The 21,300-nt window shown below is 34.3% G+C and overlaps 3 protein-coding genes across 11 annotated transcripts; 2 read left to right on the top strand and 1 right to left on the bottom strand.

The window, feature by feature from the left end:
• The first annotated feature begins 237 nt into the window (after positions 1-237).
• On the top strand, positions 238-3,945 carry LOC133794505 (protein phosphatase 2C 16-like). 4 transcript variants are annotated; one of them, XM_062231756.1, is made up of 6 exons: positions 240-395; positions 506-659; positions 1,516-2,514; positions 2,677-3,015; positions 3,123-3,228; positions 3,411-3,945. In XM_062231756.1, the coding sequence occupies exons 3-6, from the start codon at positions 1,666-1,668 to the stop codon at positions 3,743-3,745; spliced, it is 1,629 nt and encodes a 542-aa protein (XP_062087740.1). In that variant the 5' UTR covers positions 240-395; positions 506-659; positions 1,516-1,665; the 3' UTR covers positions 3,746-3,945. The 4 variants fall into 4 exon arrangements, with proteins under 4 accessions (XP_062087737.1, XP_062087740.1, XP_062087738.1 ...); XM_062231753.1 differs by lacking the exon at positions 506-659 and having other exon boundaries at positions 238-395; XM_062231754.1 differs by lacking the exons at positions 240-395; positions 506-659 and adding an exon at positions 684-1,374.
• Positions 3,946-6,676: 2,731 nt separating this feature from the next.
• LOC133794506 (uncharacterized) lies at positions 6,677-10,758 on the bottom strand. Of its 4 annotated transcripts, XM_062231758.1 has the most exons (7): positions 10,451-10,758; positions 10,211-10,297; positions 9,731-9,807; positions 8,766-9,232; positions 8,232-8,381; positions 7,765-8,082; positions 6,677-7,367 (listed from the first exon to the last, which is right to left on the bottom strand). In XM_062231758.1, exons 4-7 carry the CDS (start codon positions 9,228-9,230, stop codon positions 6,960-6,962), a joined length of 1,341 nt encoding a protein of 446 aa, XP_062087742.1. In that variant the 5' UTR covers positions 9,231-9,232; positions 9,731-9,807; positions 10,211-10,297; positions 10,451-10,758; the 3' UTR covers positions 6,677-6,959. The 4 variants fall into 4 exon arrangements, with proteins under 4 accessions (XP_062087742.1, XP_062087743.1, XP_062087741.1 ...); XM_062231759.1 differs by lacking the exon at positions 10,211-10,297 and having other exon boundaries at positions 10,456-10,758; XM_062231757.1 differs by lacking the exon at positions 10,211-10,297.
• A 1,709-nt stretch (positions 10,759-12,467) lies between these two features.
• On the top strand, positions 12,468-15,487 carry LOC133794507 (large ribosomal subunit protein eL20z). 3 transcript variants are annotated; one of them, XR_009875255.1, is made up of 6 exons: positions 12,468-12,743; positions 13,694-13,764; positions 14,310-14,436; positions 14,529-14,646; positions 15,050-15,176; positions 15,417-15,487. XR_009875255.1 is itself a non-coding variant. In XM_062231761.1 (5 exons), the coding sequence occupies exons 2-5, from the start codon at positions 13,752-13,754 to the stop codon at positions 15,101-15,103; spliced, it is 312 nt and encodes a 103-aa protein (XP_062087745.1). In that variant the 5' UTR covers positions 12,468-12,743; positions 13,694-13,751; the 3' UTR covers positions 15,104-15,487. The 3 variants fall into 3 exon arrangements, 2 of the variants coding, with proteins under 2 accessions (XP_062087745.1, XP_062087746.1); XM_062231761.1 differs by having other exon boundaries at positions 15,050-15,487; XM_062231762.1 differs by lacking the exon at positions 12,468-12,743 and adding an exon at positions 12,780-13,524 and having other exon boundaries at positions 15,050-15,487.
• The last annotated feature ends 5,813 nt before the right edge of the window (positions 15,488-21,300 follow it).

Below are 21,300 nucleotides of genomic sequence, written 5' to 3' on the forward strand. Positions count from 1 at the left end.
AATGTAATGAGTAATAATAGAGATGGGAACTGTTGAAGAGACATTATCGAGACAATATAGACACGTGGCTTCCTCAAAGTTGGCCTCTTGAAAAATCCATGGGAGTAGTTGTCTTCATGGTAACAACAGTCCTAAGCTAAGCATTTTCTGTCGCACACACCCATAAATGATGTAAGATAATATGTATACGTGTCTTAAAAAGGAGTGCTTGGTGAAAAGAGAAAAAAAAAAAAAGACAAACTCTTTCTCTCTCTATCATTTTCTATCTTTCTCTCTCTCAAGTCTGAAGACTCCATTTCAATCCCAACATATAGAAAGCGGAAAAAATCTAGGGGAAGAGGTTTCAGGGTGCCATTTATTTCTGGCCCAAGTCTATAACTATTCAGTTTTCTCAGGTAAGGATTTTTTTTTTTTTGGTTAGGGACCTACCAGGATCACCAAGTAGCAAAATTTAATCTCCTTGTGATTATTTGAAGTGGGTTAATGGTAATTTTTTGTTGGTTAGAAGAAGAGAAGAAAGGAGGAGACCCTTTCGTCAAGAGAGGCTGAGAGAGATGGTTTTCCTCAGATCCAGGAAACCCATTTATTTTATGTGAAAAAAGGGTTATCTTTTTGGGCTTTCCCTGTGATAGTTAGGGGTGGTTTTCCCTATTTCCTAGGTTCTTTCCCATGACCCTTTTGCTTTCTCTTCCTGGATTTATAGAAAAAGATTAAATTGCAGTCATTTTCATATGAACATGTATATTTTTTTCATTTTTATCTATTATTTATTTATAAGGATTGGGTGTTGAGGATAGGATTGGGTGTTGATTGTTGCCCCAGGAGGAAGAAGACTTTAGTAACTTTTTAGTCCATGGAAAATCAATTTACACGTGAAAGCTCTAAACTTTGATGATTAGGTGAATGGATTTGTTTTTGACCATCAGATCTGCTTCATTTAGTTGAGGATTAGCTGAAACTTATCTTGAATTTCTAATCTTGGGTGTGTAATTTGTACTTTAATTTGGTTTTCGTTGTCAAAGTATTGACGGATCTGTGGACTATCTTTGAACATGTGTAAAATTCCTCACTAAATTTGGTTACCCTGTTTCAGTTTGGATTTACTTTAAAGAAGTGATGACTTTTTCTAGGCCTCTGATCAAAAGGAGTTAGGATTTGCCCTTCTATTTACAATAATAGGATTTCGGGAATTGGTGGCAACAATTTATGTTGGTATAAATTCTGCAGTGGTTTTAGTGTCTTTTCTGACTCTTATGAGATTAGGTCTTAGCATTGACTGGTGGTCAGCTTGTTTCTCTTGTATCAATATTGACTTTTCTGTGCTTTTCTTTTGTTGCTTCCGGCTTTGCTTTGGATTTGTCTGATAGAAATTCGGTTGGTGGTCTTCACCTCTTCAACATTCTAAAAATCTTGAATCACATAGTTTATTTTCCTTTTTGTTTTATTTTTCTTTTGATGATATTGAGATTATTTTATTTTATTCTGTTTGATTTGTTTGCACTTCCACTGGCATAGGGAAAGTCTCCTGGGAAGGAAGAAGTTTTGTTTCTACCAGCAAACTCTAACCTGGGTGCACTGCCGAAAAGAATGGAGCATTAAGGATTGTAAGGTTATGTAGTGAAGAAAGAAATGTAAGAGCTTAATGGTAGAGAAGGAAGGGACTTGATGGAAGAGATGCCTTCGGCAGTTGCAATGACATTTACTGTAGATAATCCTATGTGTGATAACTCTGGAATCACAACCCACGTTGGGTTCACTCAGTTCAAGCTGGTAGCAGAAGCTGGAAATTTACCATTGGATCCTTGTAAGTTGGTGTCTGCAGAGTCTATTTCATGTGCCAATGTAAGTTGTAATACTGCAAAGAGTACAGTTAGCATGGTGACCATGTCCGCTCAAGGAGAGAGCAACGGTGGAGCCGATTTGTTTACAATATTACCCGAGAGTGGAAATATTCATGTTAGCAGTGATGTTATGGTCCAAGTTAGCCGGGACGATGAAATCTTATCAGCTTGTGATAATAATAATAATGGAATAATCAAGGAAGAGCTGCTAGCATTGGGAGTGGGACCTGAAATAAGCATACCAGATGTTGTGGAGATTGAAAATGTTGAAGATGGTCACATTGTTGCTAAGGCTATTATCTTGGTGGAATCAAGCAATGGCAAGGTGCCTTCCGGTGAAGTTATTGTTGCAGCAGTGAGTCCTGCCTCAGATAGATCCAGCAAGTCTGACTTAGTGGCCTCTACACTGGTTATTCAGTCACATGGGGAGAAGAATTTTGGTAAAGGAGGCAGCCGAAGTGTTTTAGAACAGGACTGTCTTCCTCTCTGGGGCTCTGTTTCTATTTGTGGCAGAAGACCAGAAATGGAAGATGCAGTTGCTGCTGTACCTAGGGGTATAAAGATTCCTATCAAAATGCTTATTGGCAATCATATGCTCAATGGAATTGACCAGAATTTGACACACCTAACCAGTCATTTTTATGGTGTTTATGATGGCCATGGGGGATCTCAGGTAATCTCTTTTCTATGATGTCTATTTGTTAGTCATTTGCCTACTTCTCAACAAAATATGGGCTATTATTTTTGGATTGTATTACTTTAATATTCCTTCTGATAGTTGACTCTGGAAAACTCTAATACTGTTAACTTGATTGGGAGGGGTCTCCTTGTGTAGGTTGCTAATTATTGCCGTGAGCGTATCCATTTGGCTTTGGCCGAGGAGATAGGAATGAGTAATGATGATTTATGCAATGGAGATGTGGGAGAAAATCAACAAGCACTGTGGGAGAAAGCCTTTACTTCTTGCTTTCAAAAGGTAGATGATGAGATTGGAGGAAAAATTAATGGAGATGCTTCTGATGCTACAGTTGAGCCTGTTGCCCCAGAAACTGTTGGGTCTACAGCTGTGGTTGCATTAGTGTGTTCATCACACATCATAGTTGCAAACTGTGGGGACTCAAGAGCGGTGCTATGCCGTGGGAAAGAACCCGTCCCGTTGTCAGTAGATCATAAAGTAAGGCGGTTTTTATGGTCTTTCATATCTGAACTTGCCAGAACTTCTCTTTGGAGAACCTAATCTAATCTTCCGACTTTTTCTCTTGACTTTATCTATTTTCTCAGCCGAACAGAGAGGACGAATATGATAGGATTGAGGCATCCGGAGGAAAGGTCATTCAGTGGAATGGCCACCGAGTTTTTGGTGTTCTTGCAATGTCAAGGTCCATAGGTAGATCTCTGTCAGTCCTAATCTGACATTGATCCTAGCTTCCATTAATGCATAAGAAATAAGTTGCTTGCTTCAGTAGTGCCGTTGTTTTCTTTGTTGTCTCTAATTTCTAATTAGTTGCTCTTTTTTCTTGTTGTCTCTAATTACTAATTAGTTGCTCTTTTTTCTCTTTTATCTTACAGGAGATAGATATTTAAAACCGTGGATTATTCCAGAACCAGAAGTGATGTTTGTCGCTCGAGCCAGAGAGGACGAGTGCCTTATCTTAGCCAGTGATGGTTTATGGGATGTTATGACGAACGAGGAAATTTGTGAAGTGGCTCGACGGCGGCTACTGCTCTGGCACAAGAAGAACGGTGTGACAGCTTTGGCAGACAGGGGTTTGGGGGCCGATCTAGCAGCTCAAGCAGCGGCTGAGTACCTCTCCATGCTTGCCCTTCAAAAGGGCAGCAAGGACAACATCTCTGTGATTGTGGTGGATTTAAAAGCTCAAAGAAAATTTAAGAGCAAATCCTAATGGATCAAAAGTTCACTCAGCATTCGGTCTAAGCCTTAATCTCCCCTACATACTACTTAGATAAGAAAATCTAATTCATATATATTGCTAATGTCCATTCGTTTTTTTTCTCTTGGGCTCAAATGTGATTTCTGAGTAAAGAAATCTGTGTACTATAAACAAAAGAACTGTAATGTGGAATGCCATATGTGTTTTTGGTATATGCGTCATGTTAAAGTTCCTTAGATATGTAAATTTTGCTTGTCCTTATTTTAGTTCAAGAAAATCCTCCTGTGCATTTAATGGGGATTCGACTTGCTCCTCGTATGGTTGATTTTTTTTCTCCCTTTAAATGAGTATCTGATAAGCCACACCATGTTTAGAACATGAAACACTTTCTTTCATATAGTTTAAAACTGATTCTAGAGAAAGAGTGTTCTTATTAAATAAACATATATAGGTTAAGGCCATGGTGTTGTCATTTATTTGTTCCTTCTTTTGGCGGAAATTGTAACAATTGTAACTAGCAAAATTAGATTTTTTTTCCCGGGACATGGGTAAAACCCCCACATCCTTTTGCAAAATTACACTTATCCCCCAATCAACCGTTTTTACAGCAAAAGGTTCGTTAAGTGCGGACACGTGTTGATATATTATTAGGTCACATGCTAAATAATTAATTTTTATTTTAAAAATAAATTTAGGGAATAAAGGAAACAAAAAATGAAAAAATAAATTAATTTTACTTTAATTAAAAAACTAAATAATTTTGTTTTTTTATTTATTAATCTCCTTCCTGAAAAGTTAAAAAATGTGGCTATCAAATTTTACTAACTAAAAACACATATTAGATAATAGTGTCAAAGACAATACAGATTAGATGAGTTGGACAAAATTTAAAAACAAAAATAAAAAACTTACTCGATCTTCCCCATCTCCCTCTCTTATGATTTCAAACTCTTCTCCAATTATCTCCATTCTTCCAATTCGTGGTTGCCTAAATTCATAACTGAATGAAGCGTAGGCAAGGGCGGAGCATTTAGGCAAGGCCACGCTCGAGAAAAGGCATGGTCAGAAGAATAGAGGTTCCGAACTTAGAGTGGATGGAAACACCATATCTAGGTTCATACTTCAACGGTGCAACCTCAAGGATGAACGACATCTTAGATCTGAGCAAGGTGGTGGCTAGGGTTCCTTCTCTTTTTCTTGGTGTTCATGTCTAAGTTAGGAGTTTTACAATAAGGTTTTGATGGTGAAATAAGGAAGATGAAGAGACCCTTCACCCTATCTATCTCATTTATTTTTTTTAACATTTTTTTATTTAATTAAAGGAAAGCTTATTTAATTTAATTTTTTCATTTTTTGTTTTCTTAATTCCCTAAATTTATTTTTAAAATAGTTTTAATACCCAATGTTTTACATTTGTTATAGTTAAATACTTAATCTTTTATTTTTACGGTAAAAATACTCAATATTCAATATATGTTAAAGATAAATACCTAATCATTTTTCTTTGCAACAAAAATACCTTAAATTATTAAAACATTATTTTTTTCAATACCTCTCCTTTATTTGAGGTTGAGCTGTTAAGTGTTGACTCACTAGATATGTATCACTCTGTAATTTATGTATTTTTCTTATCAAAATATGTATTTTTTAAATTTGTATTAATTTAAAATATATTTTCAATTCATTTTTCTAATTTAAAATGTTTAAAAATAAATAAATATGAAATGTACCGATTACAGAATGACAAATGTCTACTTAGTCAATATGCTTAACAGTTCAACCACAAGAGGTATTAACAAAAGTAATGTTTTAGTAACTTTATGTATTTTTGCCGCAAAGAAAAAATATTAGGTATTTATCTTTTAACACATATTGAACATTTGATATTTTTGCCGTAAAAATAAAAGATTAAGTATTTACTATAACAAGTGTAAAACATTAGATATTAAATCCGCAAATACCCAAAAAAAATATTTATTTAACATGTGGTCCAATAACATTTGTATATGTATATCCTAATTGGCATTTAACATGCTGCATTTAATAGCAAAATGGCTCAACTGCAACAAAAGAGTGACATAATGAAGTTGTGCTGTCAACATATTTTATTAGGGGCATACGTATAACTTTTGCAGAAGAACACGGATTATGCTGCAAATATCACTTTTTATATGAATAAATGGACTTTTATAAATTGGCTAAAATGGAATAAGTCCTCACAAGTATAAAGCAATTATAAATCACACGAATCACGGGAATAGATGAACTAATTACAAGCTAACCAATCCTATTATAATGAAAACATAATAAAATATAATAGTCCTACTCTAAATATAGTGAGTTAAGCCGTCTTTCAAAAAATTTACTTGTACATAATACTAAATCGACAACACTAGGTCCACGACCATGAACGACATGCGTGTGGGAAGAGATTCAACCAAAATTGGAACAAGGTGATAAGACACCATGATTCAACCGAGCAAATCCAAAAAGGACCAATAACACTAAACAAACAAGAATAGCAACAAGATAACAAAATAAAACTAAAGTAACAAAGCAGCCACAATTGGCACCAACGACATACCGCACCAGGCATCGATGGTACCCCTCGACCCTTTGCACACACCTAACCACATGCAAAGACCCATCTCCAAAGACGGAGAACCACAAATCTGGGGCTCCCCAAAGAACCAAGCGAAGTAGAACAACTGCGAGCATACACCTGCTGAACCTCTCGGCTAGAGCACCACCAATGTGCACACGTGGTGGCCGGAAATCCTAGATCTGGGTGCTATCAGAAGAAAAGAGAAGAGAGGGGAGAAAGTAATACCCCCAATTAAAGTGGCCTCTATTATTTTGGAATTAACGACATTAATTAGCAAAATTAGATATTATGAGGTTACTTTTAATCTATTATATAAACTCATTTGCAAAATAGTTACATTGAAAAGAATAATAAAACCACATTAACTAATAAAGCTTTTTGTAAATTGTACACGAGTTACGAGACTGAATATTTTATGCATGCCAAGGTAACTTGATAAAACACAACGTTTTAAAAGATGGTGCAGCCTGATTCAACAAACTTAAAAAACAAAACTATTCCCAATGAGAAAGGCTCCGTTGAACACAAAGGAAAAACCTCAACACTTTTCTGTACCAAACTCTTGAGGATATATAAGTCGGGCCCTGCACTGCTTTCACTGTCAAAAACATAAGAGTCAGACTATCGCCGCCGCTTCTGCCTCATTGAGGGAAACTTGAGTGGAGTAGGAAGGGTTGCAACCCACAATTTCTTCTCATGTACAAGCTTGCAACCCAAATGCTCATAATGCTCTCTCAAAGTTACTGAATCTAGTTTCAAATCCTTTGCTATATCAGAAAAATTTGCTCGGAATCCATCTGCATACAGTGTAAGTACCAATACATAACTAATGAGAAGATTGTGTTTCTCAGGTGACAGTTTGTGAGAGTCTGGGTCACCAAACATGGATGCAAACTTCTGGCGTATAATGCCTGGTATCTTGTGCTGCTTTGCAGAGGTAAAACGATCCATCGAGTGCTTATCTTTAAACTTTACAAGATGGGTAATGTATGAGAAAATGCAAGACAACCTCTTCTTCTCCTCTTCATCCTATAAGCATAGACATAACACAAAATACAAATTAGTCTGAGTTTCAGAGAAACATGTATATACTTATTGGTTTATGTCTATTCCGGCTATTTAGCCTTATTGGTTTGTTGTAGCTATCCTTTCATAAGACATTCATACAGGAAGTTCTGAATAATAAAGAAACTATATTTTTTAAGGTACCTGCTTTTTTACTCCCTCAGAGAAAAAGGTCTCATTCCATATTTGGAAAATAAATGGTCTTTCAATCCAGAGTTCGGTAGAAAATAAAATAAGTAATAAAAAAGGAAAAGAAAATGAATACATTAATGTGTGTGTGTATATATACATAATATTTATATGGCCACAAGTTCCATCTTAGAACATTTTATCTAAACGATCACAAAACTTGCACACATACCTTGACTTCTTCCAGCCTATGTATTCTATTGGAAACGAAGGTTGGGTAAGTATCCCAGTTCACTTCTTTATCTGATTGCAAAAAGTTATATATATCTTCAAGTAGGAAATCCCATTCTCCTTCAAAAATGATCTTCTCCAATGGATAAGCTTCCTGAGGAGTAGTAGCAGCTGAATTATATGGTGGGGTATTGCGGAAGCTATGCACCTCAGAACTTGCAATGTCCTCTTTCTTCACAACAATTTGTTTAATGGTCCCATCCAGATCCCTTTGAGAGTTAGGATCATGTTCTTTATGCAGAACTCGTAACTTCTGAGCCTGCAATTGTCACATAAAATTCAACTAAATATTCTAATGTTTAAAAAAAACCTCAATTTTTTTTTCAAATCAACGAGATACAATAGTGACATTGTCAACTATGGCTGCATGAAAAAAGTTAACCAGCACAAAGGAAAGTGGTGTCTTACCTCTCTTCTCGACCTTATCGTACCATAGTGATCAGTTAGCTCTTTCAGTTGGTCCAACTTCTTTTTTGCAGACTCTTTAGTAGAAGGTTCTGTTTGCTCTGACTTCTGTTCATAGTCCAGCCCACGAATTTTTGGTTCTAGTCTAAATATCTGGGCAAGCAATTACATCCAAGTGACTGAGTGAGGTTCAACTGTTCAAGCCGCCTATTGTGTGTGTGTGAACCCGTGTGGACATAGAATACAAGAATAAATGAAAAAGGCTAAGCATTGATAATAATGTTCATAATTCACTTTTTCATCATGAGCCCCAATCTAAAGTACTATAAATTTAGAAAAACATCACATATGTACAAAATACATACAGGTAAATTACTGATGTTAATCATACAAACAATCAGTAAACGAACATAACACAAATCTGCCAAAATAATAAAGCTTCACCTCTAAATCTTCAGTGTCTCAAAAAAGAAAAACAGCAAATAACAAAACCTTCAGTGTCTCCATAGTTTCCCATACAAAATTCTATAAAAATACCTTATTGGAAGCAATAGGAACAATCCTCAATGTCTGAGTTTCCTTGTCAAGAACCCCAAGCGCATAACTACAATGCTGACCGGCTGCGGCTTCGCCAGAATAGTTGGTTCCAACAAAATCCACCTTCGACGTAGCATTTGGAGTCACCACAAGCTCGAGTCTTTTAGGCTTATCCTTGTTCCTGAAAACTCTAGTAACGGTTGAACCGGGGTCCTTATTTGGATCAAATCCGGATGGGAAATACCCCACAAGAGGCGCCGATTTCTCAGTCTGTTCTTTGACAATTTCCACGATTGCTTGAACTGACGATTCTTGATTCTGCTCCTCCTCCTCCTTCTGTTTCTTCTTCTTCTTCTTCTTTTTCTTCTTGTCTTCGTTTTTCGGAGAATATGATAGATCTGGGACCATACTGGTGAGTTCTAGGTGATTCTCCATAGGTGGGGACTCATCTAAGTCTAAATCCATACCTGATACAAAGACAGAATGAGAACAAACTTTCAGAATGAAATTAACACAACAATTGGAATATTTTATTTTATTGAACCCTTTACACTACGGGTGCACAGCAGGCGAAATGGGTGGTTTGTGCATTTTTTTTATTTGGCAGTTTTTGAAAAGAGTAATGATATGTGCATCCAAACATTAAACAGTGACGTGGCAGTTCTTTTTAAAATAGTGGGTTTTTAATAAATGTGATTGGCTAAGCTAATCTGCCATGTCACTGTGTGTAATGTTTATGTTCAGATTTTGGGTGCACATATCATTACTCTTTTGAAAAAGGCAATCCATACCTTCCCAACAATTGAGCGGATTTGGGCAGATAGGGTTTATTCAAAATTTATAATAATTACCGACTTATGATATTGTAAAAAGAAAGTTGTAAACTATAAATTTATAACATTTTTACTCATCATACATAATGGATTAGGACATGCGAGTGAAAAAGAATTAGGAAAAAAACTAACCAAAATAATATTAGTGATGTCCAACAACTAAAACAAAATCCAATAGGATCGAGAGACACTCCAAAATGATGATAAACCTGAAAGTGTATAAGAAAGTCAATATCAGTACTGTTTTGATAAGAAAACACATATTGCAAAACTAGGTATAGAAGCAAAGAGTAAAGACAATTATTGAGTATTAAAACTGTTTCAAAACTAGGTATAGAAGCATAACAGCTCCTGAAATCAATTTATACAGGTTCAGTCAAAGTTGTTTGAAAACTGGAGAAGATTAAGTGAAGCCGAGAGGGAGATTAAGCAAAAAGCAGGTTCAATATATATTACAAAACACAAATTAAGCTTTGAAACAGGTTCAGAATAATAATATTCCTAAATCTAAAATGAGGATGAGAGAAGTTTGTTTCTTTAATGTAGAGCTCCTGTATCAGTTTGTGAGGCCACTAAATACTCGGTATAGAGAAATCTTTCTAATTAAAGTACCTCTAGGTGTTGCTCGCGGGACTGTGTGAGCGCTGAGGAGCTCCTGAAGGGACCCTGGGGAAGGAGAGGTGAAGGGAAGATGGAGAGCTGGCGGAGCAAGGGTGGCTCTATGAGGGAGACAGCTAATAAAATTCTAACTTAATGGTCTAATGAAATGGTGACCCGAAACCTGCCTAACATAGATATATTATATATATACATATATATATACTAAATGTAAATATATATAGCTGTGCTAACCGGACCGCTGCTGGCGAGGCGAGGCGAGGCGAGGCGACGAGGCGTGTCGCGCCGCTGGTGGTGGCCGTGAGATCTGGTGGTGCCGCCGCGTGAGAGCTGAGGGTGAGGGAGGCTCCGGGCTCTCGTCTCGATGGGTTGGGTCGGCAGGCAGTGGCGGCACTCGGCTTCTCTTCTTCTCTCCTGCTTGCTGCGGTGCTGAATCTTGAACCAAGAGGGAGGCTGCCGTGCTTGATGGTGCTGAAGCTTGAACCAAGAGGGGGGGAGGCTGGGCTGCCGCTTGAATGAAACGAAGGAGAAGAAGACAAAAAAAAAAAAAGGGGGTCGGGTTCTATAGTTTAGGGCTTATATTTTTTTTCAGATTTTATTTATTTATTTTATATTTTCTTTTCTTTTAAAATTCTACACCCGAATCCGACAGCACATATTTTATAAACTCGAATCTGATCCAATTTTTTCAGGTTTGGGTTGGGTTAAACTCGATTTTGTCGGTTTTTTCGAGAAAAAAAAAAAAACGGGTTCTCTGGGTTCGGGTGAGTCGGATTTTGCGAATTTTCAAATTTTGCAGATTAAATGTGCACTCCTAAAAAAGACTTCAAAATATGCAGCTTGAGAAGAGTCAAGGAAACCCTAAAAATATTTGGGCATCGCCTAAATTAAAACTTTCGGCTTAAATTGGTTAAGTAAAAATTAAAAAAATAGGTGAAAATCAACTATTTTGTTTGGAAGTGATGTATGCTCTCACCTACTTTTGATCAAATTTAATAAAATGACTTTGGTCTAAACTTTGATCAGATGTCTAAATTTTTTGATTAATTATCTAAAATTTTCGACAGATTTTCTGAATTTTTCGACTATTTGTCTAAATTTTCGACTAACTTTCTAAATTATGATAACTTTTAGAATTTTTTTGACAATTTGTCTAAATTTTCGACTAGCTCTCTAAATTATGAGAAATTATTTTGTAAATAATTATTAAAACTAGGCTAGAGTGCAAAATGGCTAAAAAATAAGTTTATGGTCTATTTTTTAAACCACTAGTCGAAAATTTAGATAGGTAGTCGAAAAATTTAGACAACTGGTCGAATTTTATACCGAGGTCATTTTGTACAAAATTATCAAAAGTAGGCCAAAGTGCAAAATTACTTACAAAAAATAGACTATTTTTACCAACTTCATTTCACAAATACACCCTCTTTTTTCTTTTTTACATTTTTACAATACTTTTTTTTTCAAAAATAATAAGTAAAGTTTTTAAAAATATTCTTTTCAAAATTTCTTGATTATAAAAATAACTAAAAATCAATTAGATATCAACCAAATACATTAATCCAAAAAAAAAACCTAAAAAAAAAATACTACTACATTGAAAATGTGTCAAAAATAAACTAAAAAATATAGCCAAAAATAATTAAAATTATACCAAAATTTTTTGTTGATAGTTGTGATTGCCACCATGCAATTGGACAAGATGCATGTTTTAGTTCAATTTTTGTTTCCTTTAATTGTTAGTCCGGTAAAGTATTTTGTATTACCATAAATAATATATTTTTTATTTAATTTTATGTTAAGTTTATTATTTTAGTATTATTTTTATCTATAAGTATTAAATATTAAATAATATATTCTTTATTTTATTATTTTATTATTATTTTTAACTATTAGTAATAAAATATAGTTATTTTTAAAAAAATTTGTATATGTTTAATAACATTAACGAATGATTGATTTTTTAATCAACTTTTCCAATTTTGTATTGGAATATAATGCTAAAAACTATACTAAATATATTACATATTATTTTTTTTTACCAAATATTTTTATAAAACATTAATATTAACACTATAAATGTTTTTTTAAGGGAATAATACTATATATGTTTTATTACTCGATTTCACAATTTCAGGACACTACAGTATTATTTTTTTATAATAATGAAAAATTCTAAAATATCCATTGCGTCACAAATATTTTTGTCTTTAAATATCAAATTAGAGTTGTTGCATCCTGGCAAAATAAAATAAAAAATAGTGTGATTGCACCTACCAGCCATATTTGCCTTGTGAGTAGTTGTTCCTTCTATTTTCAAATCTTCTGAGTGTATGAAAGCGAGAGTGAGACTGTAAAACATAACCACAGTAAAGTTTCTCTGGAGTCTGGTTTTTTCAGCTATTCTTCAGTTGGAGAAACTGTTTCACCTTCACAATCTTAAGCCAATAATTTTTCTCAACCCAAACCCACTTACTTCTGATCTCTCTTTTCTGCTCTCGAGTTTTCTGTGCGTATATGTATCAAGGTAAAGTTGGCACTTTTATGTCTTCTGAACTCACCAAATCCTTTCTACATCAAATTTTTATCTTCATCATTCGAAAATTCTGTATTGCAAAGAAAAATGGGGTAATCTTTACAGCAATAGAAAAAACGGTGGGAGAAATTTGAAGAAGTGACTCTGGATTTCTTATCCATGGTTGAGCTGTTATATTTTGCAGGCATTATCAGTAAAGACGGTGTTTTGACGTTTTTGTAAAATGGGTCTTTTGGAAATCCCGTGCCCCCGTATTATTCTTGTCGGTTTTGTTATTTTATATTAATTTTGTTGTGATTCCTAATTTCGGTATATAGTGAGTGAGAACTAGAAAACTATGTCATATTTTTGTTAGGGATTCTGCAAATTCATACGATTGATTTATTTTTTTCCTCAGAAGAAATGATTATATGTGTCTTAGAGTAGAAAAGAAAATCTCTCTTTATATATATATATATATATATATATATGTATAGGCATTTATATGCACAATAATTCTATGGTGTTCTTGATGTAGTGTCGAAGGTAAGGTTTTTTATTTTGGGGGCGAACGCTTGATAAAGTAATTAGCTTAATATAATTGTGGCTGTATCCTTTGTTTCTCTTTGCTTTTAAGCAATTTCAATTCGGTTCTGGGGTTTGTTGATATAGGTTTACACGCACTCGTTTTGATTCGTAAGTTATTGATTGTTTACAATTGTGGTATGAGGATGTTCTTTTCTTCTCATCTGGGGTTCTGTCAAAACTCACTCGGACTGTGGTTTCGTGTCTAGTACGTGAAGTCCCTCATTCAATTTGCATTTCTCATTGTTGTTGTCATATAATTTTCATGATCAACTCTCAAATGAGTTTTCTTTTTCCGTTCTCTTTTTCTAGACGTACCATTTAGCAGAGATTTTTTTTGTATTTATGTGTAAAAGCATGTTTATCTCTTTTACCAGGTGCTTTGGAGGCAAAGAGGAAAGCTGGGATCTAAATACTGATTTGTCTCTGCGACACATGGATCATCAAAGTATTCAAAATCTACTGCATTTTTTTGTTTTGTGTTTTATTTTTTTTGGCAATGACCTTTGTGCAATTGTTGCCAGTTTGAATTCTCAGCCCTACACACACAACCACCGGGATATGTGATCTAATTCTTAGTAGCTATTGTATCTTTTACTTTTCTGATCGTGATTCTTGTGTGGGATGCTGCTTCCTCCTAATTTCTATTGAGCTGTGAAATGGTTATTATGTCTACAGAAAGTTTAGTTGCCTCCAAAATTATTGATTTGACACCTTAAAACAATGACTTTCTTCCAACCTGTTGCTTAGAACCAGCAATGATCTCAGCTTAGATTAGAGGATAGCCAGAATCGAAAATTCCTTGTATTTTGTACTAGCATTTCTCACTCATTTGTGAAAATTGATGTTAGTGCTACTTTAGAATCAAGAGTGAACCGTTTCCATAGCCTGTTGTTCTGAAGTTTGTATTTAGCACTTATTCATCTTGTTATCAGATCTATTTTTAGACAAAATGTATGATTTAGCTTCTGAAGGTGGTCTCTTGAACTTCAGGGATTTCAGCAGATGTAGTGGAGCATAAAAACGGCAAGTATTCTCGGATTCAAGACGCAGAGGATCCACGGTTGACCCTGTTTGACAAACCCCTTCCTTGTTGTGGTTGTGGAATTGGATGGTTTTCGTGAGTTCCATTTCCCCTGCTATCTTCTCTGACATGTCAATGCACATTCACTATCTGTCTATGGCTGACTTACAGATTGTTTTCATTTGCAGTTTTCTACTTGGATTTGTATTTCCATTGATGTGGTACTATGCAACATTCCTCTACTTTCGAAACTACTATCAGAGAGACCCAAGGGAGAGAGCTGGACTTGCAGCTTCAGCAATAGCTGTAAGTTTTACCCTCAACTAGTTAAATTGTCACCGCTCCTTATTTTGTTGCTAATAAGATTTTAACATATTTATGATGAATGGATCCCTTTTAACCTAAATGTTATCCTTCCCTTGTAGCCTTTAAGAAGTAAAAAGTGCTTAAAGTAGCTTTTTAAACTGGTGCATCCTATGTCGGGTGCATATGTTCTGCAAGCAATTAATAATTCATATCGATTAATTACTAATCAAAGTTTATGATATAATTTTCCCGTTTGATAAGCTGTATAAGCTTTTACTTCTCATTAGAATTTTGACTAATCCACACTCTGATTGGTTTATACTCGAGTTCTCTGAATTATGATGAAGGGCATGTTTGCTCTATCTTCTTGGTTTAACACCAAATCTTATGATTGTTGTTGCAGGCTTTGGTATGTACAATTGCAGTGTCCATTGCAGTACTTGTTGTTGTTTTATAATCCTTGTCAATATGATGCCACCTTTGCTCATATTTAGATATTTCAGCTTCCTCAATGAAGCTTAAAGCTGATGGTAAGATCAAGATGAAGCCTCCTTTGCTTACATAAATTACCATGCCCAAGAAAATAATATTGGTGTCATTTCAGTAGCATTTTAGTTATTAAAAGTAATTTAGTATTTAAATTTCTCTTTAATATTGTGGATAACTACCAATGCTTAGTTCCCATTCACTGGGATTTTTCATACAAGTCAGCTTGGAATCCAAACTTTGGACATAAAGTAGAGTAAAATTGTTTGTAAATCGTATTGCAGATAAATTTAGACTCGCTTGTATATTTGGAAGCAATTGGAAAAGGGTGATTTCAGCATTTTGTAGACAGCAATTATTGTAGCCTGTGAATCAGGTTCTTGTCTCTTTATAAAATTAGTAAAGCAACAAGTACAATCTATTATGTACAGAGAAAAAGGAATGAAATGTTAAAGTGTGAAACTGAGTAAAATGTAATTGTGAAAAAGGGAGCTGGTATAATGATATCTGAACCAAATTTGGCATGTATTATGAAGTGATGTACTTTTTTAGTACCATGCATCTTTTTCTTGTGATATAAACCTTATTCTCTAGCATATTCCTCAAAATCCATTGGCATGTATTAAGAGACCTTTACTCCAGCTAAAAAGCTAATCACAAACTGTTTTAATCAGACAGAAGTGGGGATTGGGATGGGATGGTATGGGAGTGGGCTTTTCCCCCCCATTTTGGGATAATAATTGAGTAATTATACTAAATGTGCCACTCTTGGATTCCCAAATATCCATTCTCTCTTTCTTTTTCATTTTTTTAGGAATAACTTCCACTTATTTAGGAATTTTATTGTACTACTATACTTTTATTTTTTATATCGATTATATACGAAAAAAAATATAAAATGCTATTAAAAAACAATATACATACCCAGGTTATGATTATATATTAAAATAAAAATATATATATTTCAATTGATACATCAAGCGCAAACCTAAAATTGGACATGATGACGTGATATATAAAGAGGACATGTGGTAGTAAATGGCATTGAAACTCCTAAGAGCTGGTCGAGAAGAAAGAGTTGCTCGTGTGTGCTTCGTTAGCATGAAGGAAGCTATTTGCCTTGTAGAGATTGAATTTCTACGGAGCTTGCTGCTCGAGTGGAAAGGAGTTGGTCGAAGGCACAACAACCACCTTATAAAGCTGCTCGAAGGAAGACCTGCTCGGAGAACAAGTCATTCAACCAGAGTGACCCGTATTTCATAAGATATTTATGTAATTAATATTTGAATGTATTTTTCGTATTATTTTCTATGTATTACACATGTAGAGCCTAGATCATTTTGTAGGGGTCATAGCCCATTAAGAGACTATAAATAGAGATCTCTCACAACCATTATTTTCTTAAGCGCACTTTACATACAAAATCCCTATCGATTGTATTGTTTCTCAAGCAAAGGAAACTCAGTTGAATCTTGTTCTTCTTGATCTTGAATATGAGACTTTCTTTATTAATAAAAGTGCAAGTGGACATAAGTCATTACTAACTCTTGGGACCGAACCACTATAAATTTCTTGTGTCGTTTTACTTGATTTTAGCTCTTTGAATTACTCACTGTCGTTCAATTTGAATCAGTGTCGTTGACCAAAACGCTGACCAACTTGGTATATTATTTTTTTTCTGGTATATGCTTGTTTATATTTATGTCTTATACATTTGGTACCTGCAATATTTATTTTTTATTAGTGGGTGGAAAAATGTTAAAGGTGTTGAATGACATTTTCATGTATAGTAGGAAAAGATGTTGAGACATTTTGCTTCAATTTAATATAGATGAAATTACATGTTATATGAGATTTTTAATTAATTGTGCAAAAATGTGGCTTTTTTTCAAGAAAAGTTAATGTATGGCTTTTTTTTTTTAAATTTCACTTTTATGGGTTTAGTTTCCCATATTTTTGTATAAAAATTTGTTTATGCCATAGTTTTACTCTTAATCAAGTTTTATTTATATGGAATGGTATGCTTGTAATTTGATTATTTTTTTAAGCTTATTTGATTTTTTTTTATTAATTTTATATAACTATTTTTATATTAAATTTTTGGGTTTACACTTTTTTGGACCATATGTTTTGTCTCATTACCTGTTTGGACCATGTGTTTTGACAAATTACTTTTTGGACCCTATGTTTTGTAAAATAGTTAAAATAGAACCCTAAACTCAATTTTGATGAAGAAAAAATTAAATATAACAACACAGTTTTTAAGCAGAATGATTTTATTTTTGTTCTGAATTGTTAGTTTGGTAAATTATTTGTGATTTTAGTTGAGAAAACATTGACCAAAATCGGGTTTAGGGTTCTACTTTAACCATTTTACAAAATATAGGATCCAAAAAATAATTTGTCAAAACACAAAGTCCAAACAGGTAATAGGACAAAACACAGGGTCCAAAAAGGTATAAACCCTAAAATTTTCCATGGTTTTTTTGCAAATTTTTATTTTTTTATTTTTTGTAATATGAATTGTGTTTATTATTTTTTTTATTTATTATAACATTTTTTTCCTTTTTTTTAGATTGTACGTTTTTTTTTTTAAAGCCTGGGTAAGGTAACTAGTTACTTAATTGATTTTTCACAGTTATGTAAAAAAAAATTCTACAGCTAGGTTAAATAACATTTATCTAGAGGGGTAACCAGTTACTTGTTTGATTCTTCACAATTATGTAAAAAATAGTCTTAGAGGTTAAATAACATGTATCAAGAGGGGTAACCAGTTACAATGAGATGAGTAACCTTCTACCATAAGAGGGGTAAACAGTTACTATAAGAGGGGTGACGAGTTACTCATATTATAAATGAAAAGAAACATCTAATTTGAAGGAAAAAAATGGAAGAGTAAGTATGATTTAGTAACCTATGTAACCAGTTACCATAAAGAACCCAGAAATATACACACACATCAAACCGTGAAGGTAACCAGTTACCTCCTGAAATATACACACAAAGAACTTGAAGGTAACCAGTTATTACAGATCCGAATATAGAAAAAAAAAACAGATCTGACCACAAACCAACTTCCTCCCTCGCATTCGACCACCACCAGAACCCCCCATCCCCTGCGAGCAAAACCTCGTCGAAACCCTAGCCATCCCCATCGTTTTGCACATCTCCAAGCACCACGAATCGCACTCATCCCAGGCGCCACCCTTCTCCCTCGCCTCCGACAACCACCAGCACATCCCTCACCTCAGCCTATCCCCGTCGTTTTGGATTTGGGGGCTCACGAATGGAATCGCGCAGAGATGCGCGGATTGAGGTTGTGTTTGTCGATGGTGCAGCTGGGTATTCTTTGCTAGGTTTAACGGAGGTGCGCGCCTAAGGTGAATCGCAGGTGTTGAGGGTGGGTGGGTGGAGATGATGGTGGAGATGGTGAGGCAGGCGAGTGGAGGATAGGGAGGTGCCGCCTAAGGAAAAATGAAAGAGAAGAGGTGGCTTGGCTGAAGACACGATATGGACTCAAGTTTTAGATAAGGAATTTTTTCTATGCTAATTACCATAGTACCCCTCATTTTGCTAATTTTTTTTTTTAATTTTGATTTCCAATATGTGATTAGTTTTCTCATAAACTGAGTTTTTGTTAATTAAATTTTCCCATACAAATTAAGGAAAATTTAATTCCCATATTTTTACACATTGATGGCTAAAAAGGCATATTTTTTTAAAATTCCCTTTAATATATTAGTGACGTTTTCCTAAAAACCTGGGCAACACAGCCCCCTTTTGGGCCAAAACAAAGAGGCCTGGTTTTCCATGAGTCCATGATTATTGGGCCTATCCTGGCCCACCTCTATTGTTTTTTTTCTTCCTATAATAATAATAAAAGAGAAATTTGGGTATTTATGCATATTGTAGGTGCATATATAAAAAAAATATCATTATTTAATATCATTTCAATTTTTTTCATACATCGATACAATTTATAGAAAGTGCATAATTTTTCACTAGGGTGTCCATTTGAGGTGATTTTTTTTTTTAATTTTCGTATTTTCTCGAGATCTACACATCTAAGATGTGTACATACACATTTGAGAAGTTAAAAGCTTGAAAACACACCAAAGTTCAAAATAATACCCTTATATTTTTAAAGTTGGGTATGTTTTTAAACTTTCAACTTCTCAAAAGTGTGTTTACATATCCCAAACGTGTAGATCTCAAGAAAATACCCAAATTAAAAAAAAAATCGTCTCAAACGGACACTCAAGTGAAAAGTTATGCAATTTCTATCAATTGCATTGATTTGTATCGAGAACTATCAAGGTCTATCGAGGCACATGGTTTTTTTCTTGAAAATCATGATTTTTAAGGGTCTATCGAGCTGGGGCATCGAGTTCTATCGAGGTATATCTTAAAAATCATGATTTTCATGAAAAAAATCATATGCCTCGATACCACCTCGATAAGCCTCGACATACATCGATGCAATTCATAAAAAGTGCATAATTTTTCACTAGGGTGTCCGTTTGAGGTGATTTTTTTTTTTAATTTGAGTATTTTCTTGAGATCTACACATCTTATGTGTACACACACATTTGGGAAGTTAAAAGCTTGAAAACACACCAAAGTTCAAAATAATACCCTTATATTTTCAAAGTTGGGTATGTTTTCAAACTTTCAACTTCCCAAATATATGTGTACACATCCCAGACATGTAGATCTCAAGAAAATACCAAAATTCAAAAAAAAAATCACCTCAAACGGACACCCGACTAATAAGTTATGCACTTTTTATTAATTGCAATTATTTGCATCGATGTCTATCAAGGTCTATCGAGGCCTATCGAGACAGATGATTTTTTTTATTGAAAATCATGATTTTTAAAGGTCCATCGAGCTAGGCATCTAATAACTCTACAAAATAGAGTTATTTTACCATATTTTATATGCTAATTGTTGCTTAGTTCTTGAGTTTTTAATTAACTTATTAAGTTTTTATGTAATTTTTAATTTATTAGTCTTAGTGTAGTTTTATAGATTTTTATATATGTTTTTATAGATATTTTATTATAATATGTTGTAATTTAATTATATGAAATTTGTATTGTTAAGTTAGAAGTTAAAAATGTAATTCTTTTGAACTTAAATGCTTTATTAAATTAAGTTATAATCAATATTTTCAAATAATTAATATGATTTATTTATAATTGAAAATATTTGATTGTTATTTAATTTATTTTTATCTTGTAGGAATTATATTGCATGCTTGAAAGAAAGAAGAGAAAAGAAAACAAAAGATGGCATTTTTGAAAGCATTACTTACCAGCTCTCAGCCGGCCCAACAGCCTCTTGGGCCCGTCCAGCAAGCCCCAGGCCCAATGAAGCTCCTCATCCAGCCATGCACCATGTATCAGCCAACGCCTGGCTTGTCTTAAACCTCCCAGCTGAAACTTTTCTCCAAACCGAGCAGCAAAGCAGCATCACCAAAGCCTCCATCCAGCCGCCACCTGTCCTTTGATCTCTCACCATTCAGCTGATCAATGCCCAGCCGAAGCAACGCCCAGCAGGCCCCAAATGACCAACCGAACCTTCAGCATCTCAAGGCCCAATCCATTCAGCCCAGCAATGTTCAGCCAGCTCCACCTGTTTTCTCCCTCTGCCCAATTGCACGGCAGCCGCCTCTCTAGCCACATATAATTATCTTGAGCCCACAATGTTCCCTATGTCTAAAATGCAAACTTTTTACCCATTTTTCTACACATTTTTCACCACAACATTATCATTACACCCTATAATTTACCTCTACATACCATATTTATTTTATTTAATTAATCTAATCAATTTAATTAATTTAAATTGATTATTTTAGTAATCTCACTTTGGCTATAAATATGGACTTTCAAGACTATTTTAGGGTGCTTAATGTTTTGGTTACCATCTTTTTCTCTCATTTTCTCTCTACCATTCTCTCTTCCATTTGAGTTTTTCAAGAGCATTTTGCAAGTATGTATGTCATTTATTTTGTAATTTCTACTCTAGTTATGTGCTTCTAATCTTTTTCATAAGATTATTAAGATCATGATGAAGCAACTTGTAACTAGGTAATATTTATGTTGTATGTTGATTTCCCTTGTAATACAACAAAGTTTATGGATTTTTCTTCTATTTCTTTCA

Source organism: Humulus lupulus, chromosome 8, assembly GCF_963169125.1.
Source record: "Humulus lupulus chromosome 8, drHumLupu1.1, whole genome shotgun sequence".
NCBI classification, from domain to species: Eukaryota; Viridiplantae; Streptophyta; class Magnoliopsida; order Rosales; family Cannabaceae; genus Humulus; species Humulus lupulus.

What these genes read in the sequence shown, in the direction of transcription:
- LOC133794505 (XM_062231753.1), top strand. Translation starts at nt 1,666, where the DNA reads ATGGAAGAGATGCCTTCGGCAGTTGCAATGACATTTACTGTAGATAAT. An exon ending in ATGGCCATGGGGGATCTCAG is followed by an intron (nt 2,515 to 2,676) that starts GTAATCTCTTTT and finishes CTCCTTGTGTAG; the next exon opens with GTTGCTAATTATTGCCGTGA. An exon ending in CGTTGTCAGTAGATCATAAA is followed by an intron (nt 3,016 to 3,122) that starts GTAAGGCGGTTT and finishes CTATTTTCTCAG; the next exon opens with CCGAACAGAGAGGACGAATA.
- LOC133794507 (XM_062231761.1), top strand. An exon ending in TGTGGAATTGGATGGTTTTC is followed by an intron (nt 14,437 to 14,528) that starts GTGAGTTCCATT and finishes TTTCATTTGCAG; the next exon opens with TTTTCTACTTGGATTTGTAT. An exon ending in TTGCAGCTTCAGCAATAGCT is followed by an intron (nt 14,647 to 15,049) that starts GTAAGTTTTACC and finishes TTGTTGTTGCAG; the next exon opens with GCTTTGGTATGTACAATTGC.
- LOC133794506 (XM_062231759.1), bottom strand. Translation starts at nt 9,230, where the DNA reads ATGGATTTAGACTTAGATGAGTCCCCACCTATGGAGAATCACCTAGAA. An exon ending in TTCCTATTGCTTCCAATAAG is followed by an intron (nt 8,382 to 8,765) that starts GTATTTTTATAG and finishes TTGCTTGCCCAG; the next exon opens with ATATTTAGACTAGAACCAAA. An exon ending in CGATAAGGTCGAGAAGAGAG is followed by an intron (nt 8,083 to 8,231) that starts GTAAGACACCAC and finishes TGACAATTGCAG; the next exon opens with GCTCAGAAGTTACGAGTTCT.